This window comes from Tursiops truncatus, chromosome 5, assembly GCF_011762595.2.
Source record: "Tursiops truncatus isolate mTurTru1 chromosome 5, mTurTru1.mat.Y, whole genome shotgun sequence".
NCBI classification, from domain to species: Eukaryota; Metazoa; Chordata; class Mammalia; order Artiodactyla; family Delphinidae; genus Tursiops; species Tursiops truncatus.
In genome coordinates this window covers 4,287,577-4,307,959 of record NC_047038.1, presented here as the reverse complement: position 1 = coordinate 4,307,959, position 20,383 = coordinate 4,287,577, and the positions used below count along the sequence as shown (strand labels likewise).

The 20,383-nt window shown below is 47.8% G+C and overlaps 1 protein-coding gene across 6 annotated transcripts in view; it reads left to right on the top strand.

Annotated features, from left to right (window-relative positions):
* TBC1D14 (TBC1 domain family member 14) overlaps nucleotides 1-20,383 on the top strand; it is a 103,613-nt gene that overhangs the window by 37,642 nt on the left and 45,588 nt on the right. For 4 of the 6 annotated variants that reach the window (XM_033856660.2, XM_033856661.2, XM_033856658.2 and 1 more), the window contains one exon: nucleotides 9,131-9,251. In XM_033856660.2, coding sequence (XP_033712551.1) covers nucleotides 9,131-9,251 — 121 coding nt within the window. Of the gene's footprint in view, nucleotides 1-94; nucleotides 249-9,130; nucleotides 9,252-20,383 lie in introns of those variants that run through there. The other 2 variants (XM_033856662.2, XM_033856664.2) reach the window with 2 other exon arrangements.

The following is a 20,383-nucleotide window of genomic DNA, read 5'->3' as shown; positions in this document are numbered from 1 at the left end:
GAGTCAGAGCCTACCCGCACTGCCTGCCTTTGCAGCTGGTCCGCTCCGCCCTGCATGCCTCAGTCTTCCAGACAGTGTGGTGTGGAGCAGGGCTCGGAAGGGCGCCCATAGTGTTTCCTGGGACTGTGGCTCCAGCTGGGCAGGAATGTTTCCAGGGGAGGGTCAGCGCCTCTGTGGCTGGCCATGCAGACCCGGGTGCTTACCGTAGACGTGATGGCCTGCTCCCCTGCGCTCCTGTTAATGGACAGGTTTGTGGTTGTGGTCTTGCCTTTCTTGCTTTTGTAATTGGAGACTTAACTGGAGCAAGGTTTCTACCACGCTATGGAGGATTTAACATGATTTAGCCCGCCCACCCCACCATGGGGCAGAGTTGTTTCTTTGGATATTCCTCAGTTTAAAGTGGGTCTGATCCAGCAAGGGTCTGCTGTGTGTGTGTGCCCGAGTTCTCGGGCCTGTGTTTACATCCGTGCTCACTGCCCGCGCCCCCCTCCCTTGTGTGTTATCACTGTTTTTAGGGGATTAAATGTTTAGCGTCAGATGCTACTTGGGTAACATTTTCTGAAAGAGGAGAGACTCCGGGTACTTTTAGTTGTGTGTGGAACTAGGAATTTTTGGCACAATGATTTTGATCGCAGTAATAACGCCTCCGTGTCTTTCTTACTCACTTCCTATTTCCCACAGGGGAGGGAGAATTTTATCACACAGGAGGTTTGCTTTGCAGAATGCTGTTTTATCTTTGGTGTTTCTGTGGCAGTTGAAGTGAGCTAGCCTCGTCCCCTTGCGTTTGCAGAGCGGAGTCAGAGGCGCAGCGTAAGTGTATGTGGCAGTGAGCATGTCGGATTTTGAGGGGTGGACGTCTGGAAAAAATACCTATGAGGTGGAACTTTAGTGCAATCAGTGGAGATTTTTCCCTTCTCTGCCTCAGATGAGCGTCACGATTGATATGTCCCTTGAGGAGCAAATTGCTTAACCTCACCAAGCCCGTGTCCCGTCTGTGTGGTAGTAACTATAATACCTTTCTTGTAGAGTTGTTTCACACATAAGATACGCTAGAAGTGCTTGGTGCAGGACCAGTGCCTGACAGGTGATCTGTGATGCAGGAAGTGGTGGAGAAGATACCCATCTGGGCCAGGGAGTTCTGGGGCAGCTGGTGTTTCTGCTTGTTTCTGATTGCTTTGGAAGCAGGATTTGCTAACAGTTTGTTAATGAGACAGGAGGGGAGGGCAAGAAGCCCCAAGTAATTACTGAATTACAAATGGGAGTTCAAGCGTACGTTGTCTTGAAGGAGGAGGACTTCAGAGGTTTATTTCTTAAGACTGAGAAGTTTTGAGAAACCCCTGAGGAGTGCCACTGGCTTGTGGAACCTGCTCCACCAGGTCAGGGAGGATCGCGCCCTTCCAGCCCAGCTGTCCTCTGTCTTCTGGGACAGCCCTGACTCCACACCTGCCAGGGAGTGGCCTCGCTCTGTGCCGTTTAGCTGTGTCTCTCTGGGCAGGACTCCTCAATCTCTCTGAATCCTAGCTTCTCCTATTTTAAATGGGCGGGGATAATTCTCATGTAATCTTTATGAAAATTCCCTGAAAAAAGCATACATTCAGTAAGTTTGAGTCTTTTCCTATATGCCAGGAACTGTTCCAGACACTAGAGGCACCACAGTAAATAGAAGAGACAGCATTCACCCTCGTGGACTTTACATTTTGGTGACAGAAGACGAAATCACAGGTCAATAGTATCTAGGAATGTACTTGAGTGCCTGCTGGAGGGCCCACACTGCTATCAGCGCACTCATAGCACCTCGATGTTCGCGAGCACAGGGACCCAGGTCTAACACCTCATAATCTTGTCAGCGAGCATTTTGCCTCTCACTGCTGTGGTGTCTCCCGTTGCGGAGCACAGGCTCCGGACGCGCAGGCTCAGCGGCCATGGCTCACGGGCCCAGTCGCTCCGCGGCATGTGGGATCTTCCCGGACCGGGGCACGAACCCGCGTCCCCTGCATCGGCAGGCGGACTCTCAACCATTGCGCCACCAGGGAAGCCCTGTCAGTGAGCATTTTTAATTGCTCCTGGAATCGCCTTCTTTTGGCTTCAGTAACTTGGGAAAGTTAAGTTCGTGCGGGGTGGAGGTGAAGGTGACAACCTCGGCCTCACAACACCTACGAAGAAAGGGTATTATTGGTTTTTTGGCTCTACGATCGCTTGTCTAAAAACAGAGACGTGGAACGTTGGACATAAGTTGGTGCTGGAGTTTCACCTGCTGGAGTTTCATCACCTGTGAGCACCGGCAGCCGCTGCGACGCTCGTCCCAGGTTTCAGAAGCCAAAGACATATAATTGGGTTTATGATAACGTTAATGATACTTAACCTTCAGGACCTCTCACTTGTACCTAATGAGTTTTTCTTTCTTTAAAGAGGATTCCCCAAATTGTATAAGCTTCAAGGGTCCCCTGATCTTTAAGCCTGCCTATGAGTAGATCATGCACCCTGGGGCTGTTTCAGTCCTTCAGTGACACTTGAAAGAAAATCTTTTCTAAGCCAATACATCATTTCAACATGTGCACCCTTCAAGTGGTCAGTGGCCGCATGTGGCTAGTGGCTCTGGTGTTGGTCAGCGCAGGGCCAAACCTTTTGTCAGAAGGTGAGGGGCGTTCAGGTCTCCAGGTGTTGCTTTCCCCACTCACACTCAGCCGCCTTTTGCCTGTACCTCCTGTCAGTGGGGCACAGGGGACAAGCCTGCAGCAGTAAGGATCCTGGTGACTTCGAGTGCAGAGGAGGTTGAGAAAAGGGAAGGTGTGGTCAGGATGTGAGCAGGCTCACGCCTGACTCTTCCTGTTGAGGGCTGGGATCCTACAGGTCCACCTCGTCCCAGCTAAACGTCAGTAAGCAAGCTGGCACCTAAATGTGATGGCGCTGGTGTCTTGTGGCATGGCGTCCACGGTGCCTGTGAGCATCCAGCCTCACGGGGGAGCTGGCAGGACCTGACACACTGTTATGTCGAGCGCTGCTTTGTCACCGGTGTCCCATATCTTGTCCTCTGAGTTGGCGCGTATTGAGACAGGAATAAATATTTTGCAGAAAGCCCTGGGGTGGATGCCAGGGATGGCTCCTTCTTCTTGCCTCCCTCAGGCTTTCAGGATGAGGCTCTTCCCTTGCAGTTGGATGTGGCTTAGCCGTTGACAGCCCCCAAAGCGTGTTTCCTGAGGTGGAGCCGGAGCCTCCTAGGTCACCTTCCTTCAGCCCGCAGTTCCTGAAGCCTCGCCTTTGGGTGCAGAGGGCTGGCTCGGTCAGGCTCAGCTGAAGGGCGTTGAGCCTGGGGACAGTCACTCCCTGCTCGCCAGCACTCAGTCCCCAGGCGGAGTTTCGGTGGCCAAGTGTGTGTGCCAGTGCCTGTGCACGGCCTGCGGGGTCCAGTGCCTCGTTTAATCCTCACGACCCCCCCGTGAGGCAGGCACTCCTGGCTCCTCTTTCAGGAGCACTTTGAGGGCAGAGGGAGCAGCATGTGTGATGGTGCCGTGAGCAGCTGGAAGCCACTGAAGGGATTTGGGGCCGGGGTTGTGTGGTCCATCCGTGCTTTCAAGAGACGGCCCCGGCCGCTGTGTGAAGAGATGGTGTTGGAGTTCTGCAGGTACCCAGGGCTTGTTGGGTCACGGAGCCGTGCCCAAGGGACAGGGACCACAGGCCCTTAAAGGCCCGGGCCCGAGGGGGCGGCCAGACCATAGCCATCGGGCCGCGGTTTGCCGTTAGCCTGAGGAGAGGCCGAAGGTTTCTAAGCACATAAGGCTGCCTTTTCTGTTCAGTATAGTTGAGGCCCTCAGAGAGTATTCGTTGAATGAATGAGGCCTGGTGGGTTGTTGAGAGGCATCTCCACTCTGGCCCCCTGCCTGTAGGGGGTGCTTCTCGGGCAGGGCTGCTGGAGGCTTAGTCGCCACGGTCAGCCTCTTGGGAGACGTGCTTGTCCTCTGTCTTCGGAAGCGTCTTCAGGTGCTTCCGGTGCCAGCTGTGGGAGGGTAGATTTGAGTGGATTTGAGTGGCCGCTTGGAAGAAGGGGGCTAGTGAGGAGTTCAGCCATGCCCTCTCCCGCACACGTGCGCGCTCGTGTGTGTGTGTGTGTGTGTGTGTGTGTGTGTGTGTGTGTGTGTGTGTGTGTGTGTGTGTGTGTGTGTGTAGGTAGGTGGGGTGAGGGGTGCCAGGTTGGTGTGCTTGTGTCCGCATGTGTGCAGGTAGGTGGGGCAGGAGTCATCACCTGGAGTCCTGGGTGGCTCTCAGGGAACCTCCACGTGGACAGTCTTGGTAACATTGTCATTGTGCCCTGTGGACTGGAGACAGGGGACGTATCCAGCAACGGCACGGGTTCTTTATTAGCCCTTGGTGGTCTGATTCCCTTCAGGTGCAGGTAAGAGTCTCCTCCACTTCCATGTTGTTTTTGCCCTTCAGTCAGAGACCGAATTGAGGCCATCAGCCGAGGCCCCTAGCGCGGCCAATAGAGGAAGTGCTTGCTTTCCTTATGGCAAAGGGGTTTAGCCCTCGCACCGAAGGGCCCTTTACTGGGGTGCCCGGTTCTCATCGCCTCCTTGGCACGGTGCTCAGGTGCTCCCCCGGAGCCATCACCCCCGCTGGCTGCCTTCCCCCCAGGAGCCAGCTTGCCGTGCTGTCCTCTGCCACCCCCTGCCCCGGCCTCTCCCAGCCCCCCGCCTTCCACTGCCCCTCCTTTCCAGGGGGACTCCTGCCCCTGCGCAGAGGCTACCTCTGTGTAATTCTCAGTCCTGGGCTTTGAGTTGTCCAGATACGTCTCTCTTGCCTTGAGCCCTGCCTTGAGGGTGCCCATGCGTGTGCCCCACCCTTGGAGGTGGCCCCCGCTGGCCTTGGGGCGGCTCCCACCCTGCCTCCTCGCGTCCCCTGCAGACACCTATGCTGGCTGCTCCATTTGCCAGCAGACACATGCTGGATAGAGCGCTGGGGATGCAGAGATGACTCTGCCCTGCCGCCTGGGCCACCCCACCCCAGGGGAAAGGTGTGTGGAGAGGGGAGCAGACAGAGTACCTCCAACAAACACAGAATAACTTGGTGAGTGCTCTAGAAACTGCTGGTGTGGGAGCCCAGGCCTGGGGGCTGGGCTGGTGGCAGGCAGACAGGCAAGGCTTTGCAGAGTAACCTGTGTTCAGTAAGAGGACTTGCTTCAGTCACACGGCCCCCGTGTTCTGCCACCTGGTGAAGTGTCAGGGACGGCGGCTGTGACCACTGCCTTCCCCAGGAGCCCGAGAGCGCTCTTAGGCATCTGAGGGCCAGGCTTGGGCCGAGGCTGTGGTCACACAGCTCATGCGGGGGCCTCCCGAGGTATCCACAGACGCGTCTTCCTTCTGGGCCCTCCTGGACTGGGGAGGAGCCTCCGCACTTGCGGGCGTCCCTGAGGGCTCCTCTGAGACCCAGTCAGGAAGGCAGCACAGGTGCCGAAGGGACGGCTCGCCCCGCCGCCCGTGTTCTCGCACTGCACCTGGCCCCCGGAGTGGGGTTGGGTCGTGTGATGGGCAGAGGCGGGTCCCTGGGGCCACCTGGCTCCTGGGCCCAGCAGCCAGCTCCATGCCAGGCTCCCCATGACCCTCGACCTGGAAGGGGAGCCGGGGGCCGGAACCGTTTTCTGGTGGGCTTCCCCACTCCCCGTGCCTGCGCCAGGGCTGCAGACGGCACAGCAGCTGAAGCTGGGGACGGATTCCTTTGTGCTCAGAGCTCCTGGTACGTGTGGTGACTGCAACTTCACAAAAAGTAATACATCCAAAGATACCTTTTACAGACCTTTCAAAAGTCATGGCCTATTATGTATAGCTTAAGCTCTTGTGCTAAGAAGAATTCTGCAACTCTGATTTTTTTGGCCTCGCCATGCGTCATGTGGGATCTTAGTTCCCCGACCAGGGATCGAACCTGCGCCCCCCGCACTGGAAGCGCAGAGTCTTAACCACTGGACCGCCAGGGGAGTCCCACAACTTTGAGTTTTGATAAACTTTATCTGCACTACATTTGTGTGAACTTATGTAGCTTTAGCAGTGGGCAGAGAAGCCAAGGTTTCTGTTCCCCTTGGTTCACCTCCTGCTGGTCGGTCTCAGCGAATAGCACCACCGTTTACACCCAGCCTCCCAGATCACAAAGCCCAGGCTTCTTTTGAGTTTCCCCGTACCCAGTCCCTTCTGAGCGGTTCTCTACTGTTACCCCTCTAGACCCTCAGCAACTCACGTCCCTCCAGAGTAAGGTCAGGGTCCTTTGGGAGGCCTACCTCTCACTCCCGGCCCCTCCCCTTTCTGGGTGCGTTTGGTTTCCTCACCTTTTGTCCCTTGCACCTAATTCCCTTCCTCAGAGGCAACTCCTCTTTAGCAAAATGTTAGCCGTTAGTGGATCCAGGCTCTGGATGCCCAAATTCTTAGAACCTTTCTGGGTGGCTGAGGTTTTAGCTTGGTTTTAATTGTGTTAAGTCTTTTACGGCTGGCTGAATCTTAGATGTTAAACAGGTTGGGCCTGGAGACACCTCAAACTTCATTTCTCACTAACGTAAATATAAATTGCCTTGGGGTATGAAACCATTTCTGAAATAGGTTCTATTATAACCACAACAGAAAAACAAGGAGGAATACAAAGAAACCTTGTTTGAAAGTTTTTGTATAATAACTTTTTTTTATATAATTTCAAATTTACTGAGACTTTGCAAGAAAAATACAAGGAACTCCCTTATGTCCTTTACCCAAATTCACTAGCCATTTACATTTTACTCCATTGTTTTATTCATTCTGTGAGTGTGGTATCTATTTTATGTAAGTGTATAAGAATTTTTTTTTTTTTTGCGGTACGCAGTCCTCTCGCTGCTGTGGCCTCTCCCGTTGCGGAGCACAGGCTCCGGACGCGCAGGCTCAGCGGCCATGGCTCACGGGCCCAGCCGCTCCGCAGCATGTGGGATCTTCCCAGACCGGGGCACGAACCCGCGTCCCCTGCATCCGCAGGCGGACTCTCAACCACTGCGCCACCAGGGAAGCCCAAGTGTATAAGAATTTTGAGGAAGCATTAGAAGAATCATTTGGAGGTATCATGCCCGTTTACCCCTAAGTATGTCAGTATGTTTCGTAAGAACAAGGGCATCCTCTTCTGTAACTGTAGTACAGTTATCAAGATCAGGAAATTTAATATTAACCCAATGCTGTTCTCCTCTATACTCTATGTTCAAATTGCGTCCATTGTCCCAGTAGTCTTCTTTATACCTGTCTTGGCCCGTGGTCCAGGATGTGGTCCAGGATCCACTTACTGCATTTAACTGTCAGGTCTCTTTAGCCTCCTTTTAATCTGGAACAATTCTTCAGCCTTTCTTTGTCGACTGAAAAAAAAAAGCACAACCTAAAAGTTGAGAATTATGTTTTATTTGGTGGCCTTTCTGAGGTCTATACCCCAGGAAGGCAGCCTCGCAGATAGCTCTGAGGGACTGTTCCAAAGAGATAAGCAAGGAGCCAGGATATATAGGAGTTTTTGCTGAAAAAAGCAGAAACAAAAAACCATGCAGTTGAGCATCGAAAGATTACTGCTAATCACAAAAAACAGACCTCTCAAGTTAACGATTGTATGGGAAGATGTAAGAGTCTGGGCTGATTGAAATTATTCCTTTGGTATGCATCTTCACTATCTAGGGCCAGTATCCCAGTTTTTCTCCATCCAGAATCCCCTCAGGGCGCACCGTTGAGATGGCTACGGTGGCTAATGGCTGGATGGGTGCAACATTCTCTGTTTACCGAAATGACAGGCACTATTTTTTTGTCCACATGTGACACTGGCCTTTTTAGAGTGAGATTCATTATTTCATAGGCTGTCCCTCAGTTTGGGTGTGTCTGCATCTCCTCATGGTTATATTCAGGTGATGCACTTTTGGTAACTGCCATTGACATGGTGTGTTGTTCTCAGCATCAGAGCAGGTGACGTGTGCTGTCCATCCTGACCTGGGGGATGCCAGCTTTGATCACTTGGCTAATGAGGTTTCTCGACTGTAAAGTTAACTATTTTTGTCTTTGTCATTACAAGTAATTTGTGGGAGATACTTTCAAACTAAGTAAAATTCCTTTTCTTCATCCAGCTTTCACCTACCAGTTTCAGCATCCATTGATTAATTCCTAACCCCATCAGTCTTTCTCTACTTATTAGGGGGACATTCTAAGAGTTTTCCTTCCTCCTCTGTTTGTGTATTTGTATCCATATCCACTTGGGCTCATGGATTTCTGTTTCATTTGATGGGTTATAACCCCATTATTTATTTTGATGATTACATTGTTCCGGATTTAGCTAGTGAGAGTCCTTTTCAAGCTGGTACTGTTTTCATGAAACTTGTCCCCATATTTCTTTGAGCACCTTCTTTCTAGCACGCAAGATGCTTCATGCTCATCTCATACTTTCCAGTGAGCCCTAGAAACCATTTGTTTTTAATGAATGTACCAATACAATGCATTCCAAAACATAGTTTATTTTGTAGTACCATTTGGGATTTATTTATGTTACCTGGGTTTGTTAACGTGTTGTTGGGAGAGAAGACCTTGTGATTATCTCATGAGTGGCTTTCTTTTTATGATACATGGAGACTCTTTATAAATAGATAGTATAAATCTACCTTATAGATAATTTAAACTAAGTTAGAGGTTTAAGTACTAAAACAACTGTTATCCTTTGAGCACTGATCATGTACCTGTAATTTTAATTCATATAGTGACCCTTGTTAGACATAAGGAAACTGAGCCTCAGAGAGGTTAATATACCGGTCAGAGTCACACAGCTAGTGAGTGATTGAGCCAGGGTTTCCATTCAGTTTGGTCTGACTTCAAAGCTCACTTTTTTGGATATGCTTTGTTACGCTATAATACATTTCCTTGCTCTAAATGATAGAACTTGTACATGCTATTGGTGAATAACAAAAAGCTTGCTGTGGTTCAAGGTCTTTTCACCTGCTTCATAATTCTTTGTCGACATGAAAATCAAGTCTGCAGAATTAAAGTTTGGGGTTCATCACATTGTTCTCTGAAAGGAAAGTCTACTTGTTTTCATTAGAGAGTGATTTGGCTGTCCTAGTGTTTCTGTAAATACCCAACAATTCCCTAACCCTTTTATTTTCTTCCTATAGGAATTTGCTTGCTAGAAAACAAAATGCAAGACTTGACAAACAAAATGACTTGGGATGGAAGTTATTTGGAAAAGTACCACTCCGAGAGAATGCTCAGAAAGAGTCAAAGAAAATACAAAAGGTATACACGATACAGAAACACAGCAACGTGCGGCACAGCATGCATTTATGAACCGTGCAGAAAGGACCATTCCGGAGGCTTTGAGACTGGAAAGCTTTGCTTTCACTTGCATGCTAAGTACCTAAAATTTAAGTCTGTCTTCAGAATGTGGATGACTTTAACCTTTTTCACTTCTTACAGCTCGTATGCACACATAGGAAAGTTCAGTTGAGAGAGCTGGGCTTTAGATATTTATAACTTGATGAAATTTAATCAGTTTTTTTTCAATAAGAGTTGCAAATATGTTTACGATCTAATTTTTATTAATTGTGTTTGATGTTAAAGAATTCTCCCTCTCTGATCCCAGGGGTTTCTTGGGAAGGACTTAATCCTTCCAGTGCTTCCTTGGACCAGGAAACCTAGGGCCACTGTTACCCAGGCTGCAGTATGACCTCTTCCCCTTGCGGGCCGACGCTGCCCACATGTCTTGGGAGGAGAAGATGGGGTTCAGGGCCAGGCCAGCTGTGTGGAATCTCACCACCACTGGGCTACTTCACTCCCTGTGGAGGGAGTGATGCTAGCTGCTGGAGGCATGCGCTCATCTTTACGGGGAGGGGGGCTCAGACACAGACTCAGCCAGGCCCCGGGTGTCAGCGGCCTCGGCAGCCCTGATTGTTACCACCTGCATCTTCTGCTTGGCCCTGAGTCCCAGCCGTCCTAACAGTGCAGTGCTTGCCCGAGCTGTGACACTGCCCCGCAGCAGCCTTACCCCCCAACCTCAGTTTTGTATTCACGGACAGTTGTTCAACAAACACTTCTAAGTGCCAGCACTGGAGTTAAGAGAGATGGCACTGCACCCAGGCTCCAGAGCACCCCTCTGGTGAGGGAGTGATGCCAGCGCAGGTGTCGCAGGTGCGTGGCAGGGAGGCCGGGCCTGGTGGGCGACGCGGCACAGAAGTCTGAGTTTAACGGTGTGACAGAGAATTAATAGTAATGGGGATCGTGTACTGAGTGATTACTATGTCCTGGCGATAAATGAGCCAGCACGTGGGTTTCTAGTTCATTTAAAACTCGCAACAACCTTATGAAGAAGGCACTGTTACTGTCTTCATTTTACCAAAGAAGCCCTGAGACCAGGCTGAGTGACTTGTGCGGCTAGTAAGCGGCAGAGCTGGAGTTCAGCCCCAGGCATTTGGGCGCCAGGGCCCTCGCAGCTGCTGAGCCCCTGCAGGAAGGGAGGGGCAGGTGGTGGGCGGCTCGCGCAGCGTGAACCCAGGGAGCAGTGAGAGGGGCTGTCCATGGGGCCTGTGGGGTGGGATGTGATGCATGCAGAACCTGTCTCTAACCTGGAGGCTCTGGGGAGCCCCTGAAGGGTTTTACTCATGTAGGGAGTGAGGAGGTCCCCCTGGCGAGAGTGTGGCTCTTGGACTAGTCCAGGTGGGAGACAGTGGGGTCTGGCTCAGTGCAGTGGTGGCAGTGGGGCTGCAGAGTATTGCGGCCCTCTGAGGATAAACACGTGAGGTCCAGGGCTGCAGTGTGTGAGCACGTGCTGGGGCTCTGGCTTGGACAACAAGCTGGCTTTGCACGTATTTCATTTTTTATGCCTCGTCAAATTAAAGATGTTTTGAATGTTGTGTAGTGTTCCTTATAGCAGTTGTCTGGACCTAGGAAACTCACAAAGTAAATCAGTGTTGGAATTCATTTTTATAGACTGTTACATTTTGAATTTGAATCACTTATCGTGTAGGCTTGTTAAAATAGCATACAATTAAAATATGATGTGTTTGTATGCAGAGCTAAGCTATACATTTCTTAGGAAACTCAGTAGCTAACCTGTTATAAAATTCTTAAAGAAATCTATGGTTCTCAAAAAAGTAACCATCATGCTAAATAGATTTTCCCATGGCTCTTAATGTCACTTGCATCATGTTTGAATTTCTTTGTTATCTGTGTCGTACCGTTTTTTTACGGTGAACGTGGATTATGTTCTTGGACTTAAAGGATTTTTGTGAACTGAAGTGACTAGGTCAGCTAATTATGTAGTAACACAGTACTGCAAAGAAGAGGGCCATCTGGCTCTAACCATCAATAATAAAGGATGTAATCGTACCTGCATGCGTCATACAATCCTGCCTCTGTCCTGTTTGCTCATGCTTTGTGTCTCTGGCCCTCTCATTTGTCACCCTGTCCCCTCCTCCCCCGAGCTGGCAAGGCCTGAGAGGGATCCAGAGCCGGGGACCTGCCCCTGGGAGGAAGCTCCTGGGCACCAGGCTCGAGCTGGCTGCTGTCACAGGTGTCGGCTCACACAGCCTCCCCTCCCCACTTTAGAGAGCCCATCACTGGGGTCCGAGTGTCCAGACTTGTGATCCCAAATGGTGACAATAACTCTAGTTAGAGCTAAAGCATAATTGAGGTACTTAGTAAACTCTAATTCCTTTTCCCTTTCTCTTTGGAAGTTTTTTATACTTGAGAGAGGTAGCATCACGTAGTGATTTAAAAGCATGGACTCTGGAGTCAGACTTATTGCGTTTGGATCCCAGCTCTGCTACACTTCGGCTGTGTGACTTTGGGCAAGTTCCTTAACCCTTCTGAGCCTCATTTTCCTGCTCTTCAACGTTAGGAGAATAATAGTACCTACCTCCGAGGTGGTGAGGATTAAATGAGTGAGTATACATCATGTGCTGCAAGCAGTTATGAATGTCCCAAGTGCTAGAAAGTGTCTGCTGGTATCATTGTGTGTTTCCTTTGACTGAGAAATGGACCACAGTGTGAGAGGGTGAGCCTGTGCCCTCCATAGATCCCTTAGTTTGCTTCTTCAGCAAACCTTGCGCCATTTTGGGGCCAGGTCTTGTACTGGGCACTGGAAACACAAAAGCGGATGGGTGGACATGTCTCAAGGAGCCCGTGGTGAGCCGAGGGTTCAGGTACGAACACCAGCCAAGATCTTTGGACTTGAAGGCTCGGGTTTGATTTCCGGCGTCCCCTCTTCTTGTCTGTATGACCTTGGGCCAGTGACTTCTCTGGTTCCTCATCTGCAGAATGGGCCTGTTAACTTATAAATTAACAGATAATGTATGTGAAGTATTTTTGCCCAATGTTTAGTACAGTGTGTGGCCCAGAGTTAGCACTCGGGTGTGGCTGTCGTGACTTTTTGTTAATAAATTGCTCCATTAAGTGGACTGGGTGCTGTATGTGGTTTGCCCAGGGTGCTCTGGGGCACAGCTGACTTCACTGTAACTGGGCCACATTCTCTTGGTTTGGGCCTTCTTTTTTGGTTGCCATTTTTAAGGAAATGATGCAATGTTATTGATACTTTCTGTTAACTTTTCAAATTTCATAAACATTTTGAAGTGCAAGTAATTTTCTGTCAGCTTGCATTATGATTTTTCCTAGGGGAAGCAAAAATGACCAAGAATAACTATGAGAATCACACTACACCAGTGGTTCTCAAATTGTGGTCCCCAAGCTAACATCATCATCACCTGGGCATTTGTTAGAAGCACAAGTTCTCAGGCCTCTCACCCCAGTCACACTGAAACAAACTCTGGGGCTGGGGCACCACACGTTGTGTCTTAACAGTGCTCCAGGCATTTGTTCTAACACACACCAAAATTTATGAACCACTGCCGTGTGAGAAGGGAATGCTGGCTATTAGGAGGAAAATAGCCGTCTTTGCCCACAGCGGGTTAAATAAAGGGCCCAGGTATGCCGTGTACACGTTCGGCCATTGCTGGTGGGCTGGCGAAGCTCTTGAGAGTAAAGCCGGGGAGAAGGTATTTGAAGATAGCTGCCTTCAGATCTCCTGTCATTGGGTTTGTGTGGACCAGGGCTCTGGCCAGATTGGTGCGGGTGGCGATGCTGTCACAGAAGTACAGTCCTTTGTTTGTGAATGAAGAGGAACCTTCTTTCTTGGATTCCATGGTCCTTTCACGTGTTCCACAAATTTGAGACACTGTGTGGATCAATCCTGGTTATTATAATGAAGGGCAAAGACTTATTCGGCCCCTGCCTTCACTGGAACTTACCAGGGGTCGGGGAAAGAAAGATTTGAACAAGTAACTCTACAGGTAATTGTAGCTGTGATAAATGTTGCGAAGGAGAAGTAGAGCGCAGCCGTCCTGAGACGCTTCTGTACCACTGAGCACATTTCTCTGAGATTGGTTTTCAGGTGACCTCCAGGTGCTAGGTCCAGTGGTTATTTCCCTCAGCCCTTGTCCACTTCTCTGCTCCTTGGGAGGCTTTCTTACTGTGGCTTCCAGGTCACCACACTCTTCCTCCTTTTTCAGTTTCCTTTGCCGGGTGCCCTCAGCTTTCCAGCCCTCTGAACATTAGGGTGCCTCTCGAGCGCTTCTTCATCCGTGGGCGCCTCTGGGAGATCTCCGCTGGACTCAGGCTGCAAATGTCATGCCTACGCCGACCACCAGCCAGGCCTTCACCCCTGAACTCCAGACATAGGCAGCCAGCTGCCTACTGGACAGCTCCACCTGGACGTCTGATAGACATTTCGTGGCTAACAAGCACCGAGCTAAACTCTGATTTTCTTTCTTTCTTTCTCTTTAAAAAATTATTTATTTATTTTTGGCTGTGTTGGGTCTTCGGTGCTGCACACGGGCTTTCTCTAGTCGCGGTGAGCGGGGGCTACTCTTTGTTGTGGTGCGCGGGCTTCTCATTGCGGTGGCTTCTCTTGTTGCGGAGCTCGGGCTCTAGGCACGAGGGAGCAGTTGCAGCACATGGGCTCAGTAGTTGTGGCTCGCGGGCTGTAGAGTGCAGACTGGGTAGTTGTGGTGCACGGGCTTAGCTGCTCCGCGGCACGTGGGATCTTCCCTGACCAGGGCTCGAACCAGTGTCCTCTGCATTGGCAGGCGGATTCTTAACCACTGCGCCACCAGGGAAGTCCCGACTCTGATTTTCTTTTTCCACTCTGTCAGACCTGTTCCCTTTGCAGCTTTCCCCATTTTGGTGAATGACAGCCTTAGCCTTCTTTTTCAGGCCTGAAACTTTAGAATTGCTCTTGACTTCTCTTTCTCATACCTCGCTTCCAGTCTGACAGGTGTTTTGTTTTTGTTTAGGCTCTGTGGGTGAATCCGATGTGCCCTAAGGTTTGAGAAGTAGTGACTTGCTGGGAAATTTTGAGCCTCTGCTCCAGTGAGGTCATGTGGATGAAATCTTCTTAAAGAGGTGCTCCTGGTGTAGCCTTGGCAGGAGGTGGTTGTGGCTTTGTGGTCCGTTATTGGGAAGTGGGGAAGGGGCTCCTTTAGATAAATTAGTAATACTTCTCAGTTATATTCACGTGTAAAAGATGTATAAGATATTAACAAATTAAGAAAAAGGAAGCTGACTGTGATTTTCCCATCAGAAACCATGGAAGCCAGCAGGAATGATTTCAGCATTTTTAAAGTGCTGAAAGAAAAGAACTATCAACCCCAAATTCTATATCCAGCAAAAATGCCCTTCAGGAATGAAAGTGAAATAAAGATCTTTTCAGATAAAGGAAAACTGAGAGAATTTGTTGCCAGCAGATCTAAAAAAATTACTAAAGGAAGTTTTCCAGACAGTAGGGACATTATACGAGAAGGAAACTTGAAACATTAGGAAGGAAGAGGAACAGAAATGGTAAATGTCCACATGAATACAGTAGACCATTGTTCTCTTTATGAATTCTTTGAAATATGTTTGGTTTCAGCAAAAAGTATAATGTTGTATGGGGTTTTCAGCACATGTGGATGTAATACGTATTACAAATAAAACACGAAGGAGGAGGGGATATGATGGAAAAGTTTCTCCATTCCACTTGAAGTGCTAAAATATTGATACTAATTAGATTGAGAAAAATATATATTGTAAATCTCAGATCAACCACTAAACTACACATAGAGAGAGTGAAAAACACAGTATGTTAAAATAGAATTCTCAAAAGTTCCAAGAACTGAAATCAAGGTAGGAAAGAGGAAATAGAAGAAGGAAAAATAGAAAACAAATAAGATGGTAGGCCCAAATTGAAAGATACCAATAATTTACCTTCATGTAAATTGTGTGAGCATACCACTTGTGTGTCTGAATGCTCAGTCCTGACAGATTGCTGTCTAAAAGAAATTCACTTCGGGCTTCCCTGGTGGCACAGTGGTTGAGAGTCCGCCTGCCGATGCAGGGGACACGGGTTCGTGCCCTGGTCCGGGAAGATCCCACATGCCATGGAGCGGCTGGGCCCTGAGCCATGGCCGCTGAGCCTGCACATCCAGAGCCTGTGCTCCACAATGGGAGAGGCCACAACAGTGAGAGGCCTGTGTACCGCAAAAAAAGAAAAAAAAAAAAAAGAAAGAAATTCACTTCAAATATAAAGTAGGCAGTTGAAATTAAAGGATGGAAAAAGATAACACCACCATGAAAACATTAGCCAAAATGAAGATGGGGTAGATAGATTAGTATCAGAAAAAGTAGACTTCAGAGCAAAGAAAATTACCAGGGATAAGGTAAGGTAATTACCAGTGAAGACATAATGCTATTAAATGAGCATTTAATAAAAGACCTGCAAAATAAAAGACCTGCAAAATAATAAATAATAATAAAATAAAAAAATAAAAAATAATAAAAGACATGCAAAAATACATGGTACAAAACCTGAGAGATCTGAAACAGGTAGGCAAATCCATAGTTACAACTGAAGTGTCAGCACCCCCTTTGTAATTGGTAGAGCTATTGACAGAATTAGCCAGGACATAGAAGAACCTACCGTCAGTGAGCCAGGCTAACGGACATTTAGAGAACGCTCCACCCTCCAACAAGAGCACAACACACATTCTTTTCAAGCACACGTGGATGGCCACCAAGATAGACCGTAACCTGCGTTATAAAAGAAACTAAATCAGAAAGGATTAAAATTACACAAAATACGTTCTCTAACCACAATGAAATTACACTAAAACAGTGACAGAAAGATAACAAGAACATCTCCCCAAACTTGGAAATTAAACGAGCAACATGCTTCTAAATATGTTTTGGAACAATAACGATGTCACAAGGAAAATGAGAAAATATTTTGAACTGAACAGAAACACAGTCTATCAAAGTTTGTGGGGTACAGTGCTTAGAAGGAAATTTATAGCATTAAACCAGTCAGATTAGTAAAGAAAAAAGTTCTCCAATCTAATTTTCTACCTTAAGAAACTGTAAAAGGAGCAAATAAACCCAAAGCAAGCAAAAGGAAGAAAATAATACACATAAGAACAGAAATCACTGAAATTGAAAGCAGAAAAATTAATAGTCAGTGAAACCAAAAGCTGGTTCTTGGAAATTATCAACAAAATCAAATGCTAACAAAACTGACAGAAAAGAGAGGAGAACCAAATTATCAGTAAGAGGAATGAAAAAAGGAGATACTACTGTAGACCCTGAAGAAATTAAAAGGATAATAAAAGAGAATGTTATGAATAAATCTATGTACGTAAGTTTGATAACTTAGATGGAATGGTCCATTTCCTTGAAAATCACAAATCACCAAAACTCACCCAGGATGCCATAGATAACCCAAGTTGTCCTGTAATTATTAATGAAACGGAAATTTTAGTTAAAAGCCTCCCGCAAAAGAAATCTCCAAGCCCAGAGGGGGTTTCATTGATGAGTTCTCCTGCATATTTGAAGAAAAATAACACCAATTTTCAAAGAGGAAGGACTGACTCATAATATGAAGCCAGTATTACCCTGACAGCAAAACCAGACAAGGACAGTACAAAAGAAGCACATTGGAGGCCAGTATCCCTTATGAAGACACACGGAGTCCTCAACACATTATCAGCAAATTGAATTCAGCAATACATTGAAACGTGGCATTTATCCAGGAGTGCAAAGCTGGTTTCTTATTTGAAAATCAATCAGTGTAATCCACTATTTTAACAATCTTGGGCAGATCTCACGGGTATTATCTCACTGTAGGAATCCAGTCTCAAAAGGTTACATATGTGCTGTATGATTTCATTTGTATGATATGCTTGAAGAGATAAAGCTGCAGTGCCAGGAGTGAGTACTAAGGGAGAGCATGGACGAGGTTTTGGGGAGGATGGCACTGTCCTGTATCTTGATTGTGATGGCTATAAGACAGCGTGTTTTAATAGTCCTAGAACTTACACACCAAAAAGCTAACTATATGTTAATTTAAAAAATAAAACTAACATGAATGAATGAATCAATCAAGCAGTTAGGATACTTTTGACCCAGCATTTCCACTTCTAGGAATTTATCTTACAGATGAGTTACTGCGTAGGTAAACTGACGGTTTTATAAGGGTATTGATTGCAAAAGATTGGAAGATTACAAAAAAGATTGATTAGAAAAGACCGGAAGCCGTCTAAATGCCTGGCAGTAGGGAATTGGTTAAATTCCTAAATGCAAGGCAGTGCATACCTTAAAAAAGCGAGCTGAATAACCATCAGTGTGCTCTGTATGCATGAGACACAGGCATATGCTCGTAAGTGCGGATACTGTATCAGGGAGGCCCCTTCGGAAACTGATAATAATAGCATTGCTTTGGAGAGGCGAATGAACTGGGGGAGGAGGGAGACCTACTTCCACTGTTTACCCTTTGATACCTTTTGGATTTTATTTTGTGTGCACGTCTACTCTAAAAAAAGTTTTTAAAAAGTATGCAGAATGGTAGACGAAAAAGTGTTAAGGAATTTGGGCAAAGGACCACAAGACGAAACAAGAGCCTAATGGATACCCCAAACTACAGCTCACAGATTCCCATGTAGCTCGCAGAGGCGCACTACAAATTTGACACTGAGCTTCCTAGTGGTAGGCCAAAGAGGGCAACTTTACCCAGTGAGGGGTGATCCAGAGGAGAAAGCTGAGCCTGTTCTGGAAGGTTTGGCTTGTCCAGGTGGTACGTGGCACGCGTGTACAGGACCAGGACCTTTCGGGTGAGGGTGAGTCTATCAGGAAATCACCTCATAAAATGTCTAATTGCTATTAATTTTGGATTTTAGAGAGGCAGCAAGTTAATTACGTATCAGATTTCTACATGATGCCTTTCTGGAAGAGAAAGAAAAGGGGGAGAGAGAAGAAAGGGAAATGGCAGCGTGGTCATTTAATTTGAACTTTGTTTTTATTCTGTGGGTAGATTGTCTCCTACTGTTGTCGTGGCAACAGTTAGTTGATCTGAGGAGTATAACTCTCTTACCTCAGATGCCTTTAATAATATAAACTGAAATTCTAGTGCATAGTGCTTCTTAAGGTTTGCTTGTTTTTCCTAATGTGGACACTTCCCCGTCAGTCTGAGAGGGCAGCATTCAGAGCACACTTTCAGTCTTACCGCTGTGGCTCCCAGGAAGAGACAGGAGTTCAGAGAACAGGAAATGGACAGATCTTTACTGGGACCACTAACAGTGCTGGGGTCAGAGGGGTCTCAGGCTTGGGAAGGCAGGGGGCCTGGGAAGGACTCTAACTTTAGGATCACAGAGCCCCTTGTCTGTGTCCTGATTCTGTCACTCATAGTCAGTTGTGTGACTTTAGGCCGCCGACTTGACTTTGCCTCTCTGACCTTTGGTCTCCTCCTCTGCAAAGATAATGCCCATCTTGCCTGTGCTCATGAAGGTTCAGTAGGATGAAGTGTGGGTGTTCCTGGAGCAGTGGTTGGTGTCAAGTGGGAGCTCAGTAAAGGTCAGTGGTTTCTCTCGTTCTGGTCTTACATCATGGCTACATCTTTACTCCTCTGAGTGGATAAAAACAAAAACTTTGCTGTTGCTCAGGCGTGTTCAGTGTGTTTGGGAACTTGCCGTTGCCAAAATCAGTCTTGGATTCCATCTGAAATGGCTTAAAAATTGTTTTTTTTTTCAAATTATAAAAAATAGTTCATGAAAAAATACCTGTAAAATACCCAAATGATGGAGGTGGGCAGAATCAAATGGGAAAGCCTCTTCACCCGAGACTCCACAGCCCCTTCCTGGTTGTAGTCTCTGACCGTTTAGTGCCCACCCTCCCAGGCCTTTCTCTGAGCCAGATTACGTTGGTGTACGTTTCACTCACACACATACGTTTGTGAGAGAGTTGTGCAGCTTCTCTCTGGTGTGTACATGATCGGTTCTCAGGAGACCCGCCCAGCACTGACCTTGAAGGTGCTGTGGCCGGGGCTCTTCGGAAGCGACCGTCCGTGTTCTGAATCCACTTTCTGACCGACTCTGGGCTCAGGCGATAGTGTCTGCAGTTGGGTGGCCTGTTGAATAAGCTGAACCAGAAAAGCACGTTTCCTGGAAGTAGCTGAATCGAGGCAGCTTCCTAGGAAGGCCTGGGGAGGTGGCCCTTGGGAGCTTTCACATGCTTTTGCCCTTCCCCGAGCAATTTAATGTGTTGATATGAAAATACTGACAGCCAAAGAAAACTGCTTTTTTCACATTGATCTAATTCCCGATGGAAGGTTGAGATTTTAAAGTATTAGATAATCTCTAAACACTGTTGGATCAGCAGGGGAGACGCTTCTTGGGTCTTTGCCAGGCCCGGCTGGCTTGTCTTGGGCTGTGGTGCGTGGTGCAGGGCCCGGAGCACAGCTGGCCTTCCCAAGGAGGCGTCATCGGCAAGCGCCCGCCTAGACTTGGAGAAACCTCAGATTTGAGAAGAGCAAGGCTGTTAACCTTGCTTTCCTTCGAGTTAAGTTTCCTCTAAACTCCCCTTTAAGTTGCTTGTCTAAGTTGGACTCAGAATATTACTTAACATCTTGTCAGCGTGTGGAAGCACTTTGGGTGGAGTCTTCTCTTTGGTACTGGAAACTCCGTGATATCCCTAATTAATAGGCAAGTGTTGCATTTGTTCCTTGATCTTATGCCTGTGTCTGGTAGTTAACAAGGCCTTAGGGCCACAAAGGGAACACTATTTGGGGATCCTAGTTCAGAGGCAGTGCATTAGGGGAGTTGATAGGAAGAGGCCCTGGAGCCAGACTGCCTGGGTTTAAATCCCACCCTGCATCTGACCAGCTGTTTACTTAACTGGGGAAGTTACTCAGAGCCTTAGTTGCTGCATCTAGGGAGAAGAGGGGGGTAGGGGAGATGATGGTGATAGTACCTATATTCGTTTCCTGTTGCTCCTGTAATAAGTTACCACCAACTTGGTGGCTTAAAACAATTCAGATTTATTCTCCTATAGTTTGGGGGTCAAAAGTCTGAAATGAG